Source organism: Tribolium castaneum, chromosome 8 (genome assembly GCF_031307605.1).
Source record: "Tribolium castaneum strain GA2 chromosome 8, icTriCast1.1, whole genome shotgun sequence".
NCBI lineage: Eukaryota > Metazoa > Arthropoda > Insecta > Coleoptera > Tenebrionidae > Tribolium > Tribolium castaneum.
Genome location: NC_087401.1, coordinates 7,280,826 through 7,289,234, shown reverse-complemented (window position 1 = coordinate 7,289,234; position 8,409 = coordinate 7,280,826). Strand labels below are relative to the sequence as shown.

Below are 8,409 nucleotides of genomic sequence, written 5' to 3'. Positions count from 1 at the left end.
GCGTTCTCACTGGCTATAAATCCTGCTAGTTTTGTTTTATAGCAAAAATTGCGTTATCATCCCACCTAATTGTGTATTGTGTAACAAATTACTTATTAAACAGAACAGAAAAAATACTCTTAAACTATACGGACGGATCCAAAAGTTGATAACCCACAAAATTCATCTTTGTTATGGGTCATTTTTTTAAAAAATTACTAACAGGTCGATTTTTTGGGTAATGACGTCATCTTTCACTATTTTAATGATAACCTACATTTTTGTTTACTGTTTTTGAGTATACGAGTAAAAACCGGTCTTAAAATATTTTTCGTAGAGCGCTCGTTAATGTCAATACTAAAATGAATTTTTTTCTTCGAAAAATGATGTATTTAATGCACTTTTTCTCATGAATACATTATTTTCATAGTTTTGACGTTGAACAATTTAATGTCAGTTTTTGGGGCTTCTGAGTTTTAAAAATAATTTTACAGTATATCAACTACTTCTTTCAAGGCAGCAAATATAAATTATACACATTTACCTATACAGGCCCGTGCTTTGGGAATTTGATTCAGGGGGCTAATACAAATCAAAATTTAAGAGTAAAAAATTTTTCAATTATCCGTCGTCATCGAGTTATAGATAAAAATGTAAATACTAAGCTCTATGCTGTCTTTACACATATTTGTGCAACATAATTCATTAGTTGATGTTAGCTATGTTAAAATTGCTACTACTGCATTAGTGCATTCGAGATTTTGACAATATGTTAGATGTGTGTATGATGGTAATGCCACTGCTGAGGCAAGAACATATGCGGAAAAGTTTCCAAATCGCGTTGTAGCATATTTTGTGTCAACAAATAAGTTGACTTCGCTTTTAATAAAATTTAAAGTTAAAATTTTAAATTTTAGCTTATTATCAATAACGCGATAACGAAGTCCAATCGGACAATTTTTCACTGATAACTTTCGATTTGTTATAGATTCTAAAAGCACGAGCGTCAACTTTGAGACACCTTGTATTTCAACTACAATACAATGGAATTCGGTTATAGATACGCACAGATTCACGAACTAAAGTATTAATCGAATTTATTAAACCAGATCCAGGATGCTCCGTTTTTATCTTCACAAATTTAAACAGGTGATCGAACACTGAATTTTAAGAAAAAAGTTTCCTATAAACATGTATTATCAAAAAAAAAAAAATTTAAGGGAGTTACACCCTCTAAAGGGGGTGTTCTTGTGGTGGATTTTCCCCAATATTTCAAAAACCATTCCAGATAAAATAAAAAATTTGGTACAGTTGGTAATCCTTGTACGCCTAATCAAATTCGAGGATCACATGTTTAAATTAGTCAGCGGCGTGTAGGGTGTAGGGTAAAAAATTCCGTAACTATTTATTTTAGATTTAGGTTTTTAACACTTGCAGTAACAAAATCTTAAATTCCATAGTTTATTACACAAAAATATTTTCTTGTGATGTTTCGATACAATTTACCGTTTTTGAGTAAAATCAACTTAAAATATATGTTCCAGATCACAAACAGCAAAAGCCTTTGTTTATTCCTCATTTTCTTACTGTTTATATACTGTTTAACATAACGTTTAAATTAATTTTAGACAAAAACAGTGAGTTGTATCGAACCAACACAAGAGACCATTTTTGAGGAAAAAAACTATGAAATTTAAGATTTTGTGGCTGAAAGTGCCAAAAACCTAAAGTCAAAATAAGCAATGACGTTAGAATTGTATAGATGAAGCGTTGCGTATCTCGGCTTAACTGAACATTGACTTCAACATGTGAGAGAGATAACATGATGGGGAAATTCACAACAAAGACGGAGAACGCAATAATGAGATCACGTGGGTTTGGTCAATTTCTCATTGCGTTGCATTGGCAACACGTACAAAATTGAAAAAAAAACGCTTTATACACAACGAATGATTTATTAATTCATGTATTATTGGTAGATGTTAATAGTACAAATAAAACTAAGCACTTCTAGCTTTAAAACTATTTAAATAAAACAAAAACGTGATTTCTAATTTAAAATTTTATTATTGCGGCATAAACAGTTTAAAGATTACAACAAGGAGAAAAAACGCAAAGTAAACGGCTTTCATTGATTTTTAAATAAAATTAATTTTGAATATTTGTGCCGAATTCTTTCTTTGGTTTCATTGATTGACATATTTTTGTGGTGCAACCGAATCGTAAAAAAAGTTTTTAAAATTAAATTTACAAGTTGCAACAAATGATTGTTCAGAGGATCTTGATCCAGAATGTGGTCATTCAGTTTAACAAATAATTCACAAATTTTCAGTTGTTTTTTTGTTAAATATATTAGCCGTAAAATAACGTTTCCTGATGAGATCATCTCATAATTTCTGAATACATTTTCGGCAGCTCTGCAGATTAAAAAAACATCTGCAGAAAGTTTAATCAAACCCCCCTTATTTTTCCTGTTCAAAAATATATAACAGATCAAATTGTCTTCCAATGCAAAGCAGCATATTTGACAATTAATCTTCTTGTTCAATTTGCGAACAATAAACCCAGAAATGTATCCGGGATCTAATGGCACAGAAAAAAGTTTCTATGTGATCCTGGCTTACCTTGTAGGTAAGCAGGTATGACAAATATTTCTTTTCTATGATATATTTTTGCACAATTCCTTCGAAAGAAGTCATGTTAATTATCAACCCAAGAAAGCCTTTTTTCCGGGCAGATAAAACAAGTTGACAGCCATATGCTGCACAAGTAGCAGGCATTTCGTACACAAGAACACAAAACACAAGTCGAAACGCAAGTAGGATAATCAAAATCTTGTAAAACGTGGTAAAACGAAAAGCTCCCAGCGCATACAAAAACAGTTACCTAGCTGTCAAACTACCGTGTTTTGACCAAACCCAGCTGATCGCATTCGCTATCTCATGTTAGTGTAGTGAACAACGTCTCTCTCTTCACGCTGCATCTACACATTCTCTCAGATCATTGAAAATAAGTTAGAGTACTTTTTACCCTACACCCTCGCTTGGGACGCCTCTGATTAAAAATTTCTAAATTTGATGCTCGAAAGGTTAGGTTATTGACTGCGACAGTGCAGTCCGCCGCTTGGCTAGGGAGGTTGTGACCTTTGCCTTTTTATTCAATTATGAGCTAATTAATGTGCGATTTTCGCTAAAATTCTTACAAAAAATCAGGTTTTCACTGAGACAAACATGTATTTTGACCTTACAGGGTCTTTAACTTTGATTTATTACATGTAAACAAAAATATGCCGATCTACTCAAATAAATCCGCTGTCAATAAATGTCAAAACTGTTACTTGTAAAGTTCGCAAGTTATTAGATAATATCATTTAAAATTTTCGTTAAAAAGCAACTAAAATGTCACACTGTGCCAGAAAACACTTTATTATCGAAGCTTATTTCCAAATCTGAATGTCTGTCATTCCTTCCATAAAGCGGCATTTCTGATTTTACATAGGCGACTAGATAAAAATAATTTTAACACCCCTGAAGAAAGTGAAACGGGTAAGGCGTACGTAATAATTTCCTCGGGACCTTGGGATAAGTTTTTTTGCCATACCTTTGGTTCACGAATGAAAATACCGAAATCTGAAGGAGACTTTTAATAAGACTTTTGAAAAAACGACAATTTTCAACAAAAATAGGGCGATTTTAGCCATTGCTTAAATTATTTTTTTTCTTTAACGTAATTGATTACTAAAAAAAATATGTTTTTAGTCACAAAAAGGCGGTTGAGTCATTCCAGAGCAGTTTTGTTTCTTTCAAAACTGCTAAATAAATCGATTTCAGTCAACCATTCTAAAGCAATCTCGCAAAAGCAAGAAATCGTTGGATGGCTTGATTTTCGGTGTTTCTTTCCGATTTTTAACCGTAAAATTGTCCTAATTTTGCAAGAAACAAAACCTGACAGAAGGGCGTTTACATTATCTTGGCGAAATTTCGTCGATGTCAAAATTTTGAATTGATAATTATTATTAAGATTTCATTTAAAAATATGTGTTGATTTTTCTATTTTAAAAAATGGGTCAAATTAAAGACAATACAAATTAACTATTTATACAATTTATTTAATTATTTCTTTATTAGACAATTTGAAGGCCACTTTAATACATTAACATCTTCTGTAGTACCTAAATAAAAAATAAGTACATTTTTTCTACAGCAGATGTGAATAATGACATGCATAATTTAATTACACCTCTACATCTAAAATTTATTCCAACAATAAACAAATGGGACACAAAATTAAATCCCAGTATTAGAAGATAGCAAACAAATTAAATTTTTTCAGCACTCAACCAAATCTCACCTTCAGCAGCCAAAATAAATGGATTCACTTGAAATTTGATCGGTTCCTGTGTTTTTTTATTAACAGTAAATTTATATTTTTTTAAGAGTGAAGTTAACCCAACTTTGGACTGCATTAATCCAAACCGCATTCCGATACAAATTCTCGGTCCTTCACCGAACGGAATGTGAGAGTAATTGTGTCTTGCATTTTTATTTTCTTCAGTAAATCTCTCAGGATCGAATTTTTCAGGGTCAGGATAAATATCCTTATCGTAGTGAATTCCAAGGACTGGAATTATTACAGTTGTGCCCTTTTCAATTGTGACGTCTTCGTTAGGGATTTTATAATCTTTGACGCACTGACGAGTCAAAAATGGCACTGGAGGATATTTTCGTAAAGTCTCTGTAAAGAAATTAATAAAAATTGTACAGGGTCATTCTTTAAAGGTGTACATAAAACCTTTGAATTTCTAATATAGCTAGAGCTTGAAAATTTTGTATACGATCCAATTCGAGAATTTTGAGTTCAACTAAATTATTTTAAAAATGGCTGAATTTCCGGAACGATGATAAATTGATATTTTAAAATAGTAACAAATTATTTTTATTGTATTTTTTAATTCGCTTTTTAAAACTAAGTAACTATATCCCATTTCAGTTCAAAATAGAGTTTTGCAACAGCGCATTTGAATTTTTTAGAGTGAAATGGAGCACAAATTGAAAGTTTTTGGTGGGTTTTCTTAGCTCAAAACGTGTCACTGGGATTTAGTTTAAAGACATAATACTTTTCTTTTACAGAAACTCTTAATTTGTGCTTTATTTTTCACTCAGAAAAATTCAAATGTGCTGTTGCAAAATTCTACTATGAACGGAAATGTGATATAAGTACCCTGTTGTTAGTAGTTACTTATATGATATGTCATAGTTTTTGACGTATGTTAATTTTTTTTATACAAATTTTCATTTGCAGAGTTTTATTTAAAATATCAAAGCTCTTAAACACTTTACAATAAGTGAATAATTCTTATTGCATTTCATAACCAAAGGTTAGCAAGGTCTCCTAAAATGTTCAGGATTGTCAACTGTCAAATTGCAATTTTTTCAAAGTAATGATAAAAAAATTATTATAACAGTTTTTTTTAAATTGAATCACCTTGTTCTTTCAATGGCAATCAAAAGAACAACGACTATTATGGAAATTTTTATTAACATCTTCTATATCTATTTTTTACAGTTTTTGAAAATAAATAACAAAAAATGGAATTTCAGTTCATTATTTTCATTTTAATCAAGTAAACTTTCGAAAAATGTACTATTAATTAAAAGGAATGTTCGATGTGGCTAACATTATTATTCAAGAAGTTTCAAATTCTATGGCAGACTGAGTGAGTTACTTTACATAATTCACTAAGTTGACAATTGTTGACCATTTGGCAAGGCCTACTTGATTAATGATTAACAATGAAAATTACAAAGTTTTTTGTGATTTTTTTTCAAAAATTGCAATTAGGTATGTGACGTGTTGATATAAGTCACCATAAATGTCAATGTTTTTTCGATTGCTGCATTTGAAAAGCTCATTATTTTTAAGGAAATAAATTTTCCAAAAATACGATAAAGTTTCCTATTAATTAAAAGAAATCCTCGATTTGCCAACCATTTTCATTCAAGAAGTTCAAATAGCAGATTGACTAAGTTACTTAACATTTTACAAAGTAATTAAATATTATTGTTTTACCTAATGCTTATTCGATAACGAACCAGCTAAAAACTAAATAAATTGTTGAAATTTGACAATTGTTGACCATTTCGCAAGGCCTACTTGATTAAAGATGACAATTCCAAAGTAAAATCCGTTTATTGTAATTATTTCAAAATTTGTAAGAAATATATATAGGACGTGATCAAAAGCTGATATGATATTTTAGATAAACTTCTGCAAATGAAAATTTTAATAAAAAATGACATATGTCAAAAATTATGACAAATAAATACCAACAACTTAAATAATGTTAACTCAGTTTGAGAAGATGAAATTAAAAATGCAATAAAAATGTGTGGTTACCATTTAAAATTTCAAAGTTAGCGCAAATTTTTCGTAGTTTCGAAAGCTCAGCCATTTGAAAAATAATTTAGCTGAACTCAAAATGGTCGATTTGGATCGTATACAAAATTTGAAAGCTATAGCTGTATTAAGAAATTAAAAAGTTTCTAATGTGGGCCTTAATAAAAGAATCACCCTAAGAATCACCCTGTGTAATTTAGGTTGCGATATTTACCATCAATTACTTGGCCCATGTACTTCATTTCCTGTATGGCTTCATATGTGATTTTCCCGTCGTGTTTCTTCAAAACTGTATCAATTTCTTCCCTTACTTTAGCTTGAATGTCTTGATGTTTGGCCATTTCGTACAAAGCAAAAGTCATTGTGGTTGAAGACGTTTCAAAACCGGCCAAAAAGAAGACAAAACTTTGAGCTGCGACTTCTTCAATCGTCAAACCACGCTCACTTTTACCCTCTTCTCCAACAAGCTTATTATTCTTCAAATCAATCAACAGTTGCATAAAATCCTTTCGCGTAAAATTGTTTTTCTCACGATAGTTAACTGTGTCTTTGACCACTTTTAGGAAGAAATCACCGATATCTTTGGGAAAAGCCCGAACTTTAAGAAATCGGGCCAGATCAGGGAAATTTGCAGCAAAAGTGCTTCGTACAACCCGGAATTTAGTTGCAGCGAAAACTTTTCGTCCGTATTGTCTAAACGGCGAATTATCTTCTTTGAAAGAGTTGCAATCTAATCCAAAAGCACAAGAACCGATAATGTCAGTAGTGAAACACGCCAAAATTTCTTTAATATCAATCGGTTGGTTTTTCTCGAACTCATCTTGCATTTTTTCTTGGAGATTTATTTCACAATCGGCCAAAGTTTGGAACATCATTTTCATTTTACCGGAGGTAAAAGTTGGGGTTAGTTTAGTGCGCAAAAAGCGCCACTTTGACCCTCCTATGGCAAAAAGATGGGCACTAACGGGATCATCTTTTTCATTATGGTAGAACCCACGGTCTACAAAATGTTGAAAATCTTTCGTCATTATATTTTTCACATAATCCAAATTGACTAGGAAATAAGCAGGAGAAGTGACTGTGTAAATTCCTCCATGTCTCCACCCTCGTGTCTTCATTTCTTCGTAGATATTTTGAAAAGTCACAGCAATATTTTCCTTACGATTAAAAGGACTTGTGATGTTGCCATAAGGAATGGTGGGCTTCAAATACGGCAACTTTTTGCGTTCCCAATACTGATAAATCCATTTGTAATACGCGAAGGTAACAGTTATCAAAGTAATAAATACACTAATCACATAAAACATTTTGATTTAATTATAACTGGATGAATAACACAACTCTTGTGAGCAAAACACGGCAAGTATTTTTAATCTCAAGACAAACACAGACTTTGATACATTATTATACTCCCAACCGGGGATAATAACACGTCTACTTTTTACAAGTCATCGTTTGACCTGACGTCAGGTGAATCCATGTTGGTGCAACCATACGAAACGGTTTTACAAGTAATAACACCGTGGGCGTTGTGGCCCATAAAATTTAGTTTAATGGGATAGTTTTCTCAAGGTTTTGCCGGAAATAGAACAAAAGAAAATTAAAAACAGGTTTATGCAAACACTGCAAAACCTCTGTTTGAAATCTTTGATCGCGACAAAAAAATCCGCAAGACTGTCTCTTGCGTAAGAACCTGCAAATTGTTTCTGCAAATAATGACCTACAAATAAGATACGATATTAGAGAATGCCACGTAAAATTGCGTCTTTATTTCACAACAAATAGTACTTACAAGTCATTAATTTTAATTTAAAAACTAATGTCACATTAAAGTTCTCCCACTGTTGTGATGTGTTTTTGTAATAAATGTTTGAACCAAATCAAAGATTAAAATCCAAAACAATATTTATTACAGGTGTCTTCGTAAAAATGTACCTACTCCTAAAGATATGTCGAACAATAATTAATAGAAATGTAGAGAAATTACACACAAACTAGCGTTTGTTATTATGTTATTAAATATCATATAAATTA

General features: G+C 31.4%; 1 protein-coding gene across 1 annotated transcript; it reads right to left on the bottom strand.

Annotated features, from left to right (window-relative positions):
* Positions 1–4,066: 4,066 nt before the first annotated feature.
* Positions 4,067–7,769, bottom strand: LOC103314836 (cytochrome P450 6a2). The gene is made up of 2 exons (XM_064358252.1): positions 6,590–7,769; positions 4,067–4,713 (listed from the first exon to the last, which is right to left on the bottom strand). The coding sequence occupies exons 1-2, from the start codon at positions 7,680–7,682 to the stop codon at positions 4,298–4,300; spliced, it is 1,509 nt and encodes a 502-aa protein (XP_064214322.1). The 5' UTR covers positions 7,683–7,769; the 3' UTR covers positions 4,067–4,297.
* Positions 7,770–8,409: the final 640 nt, after the last annotated feature.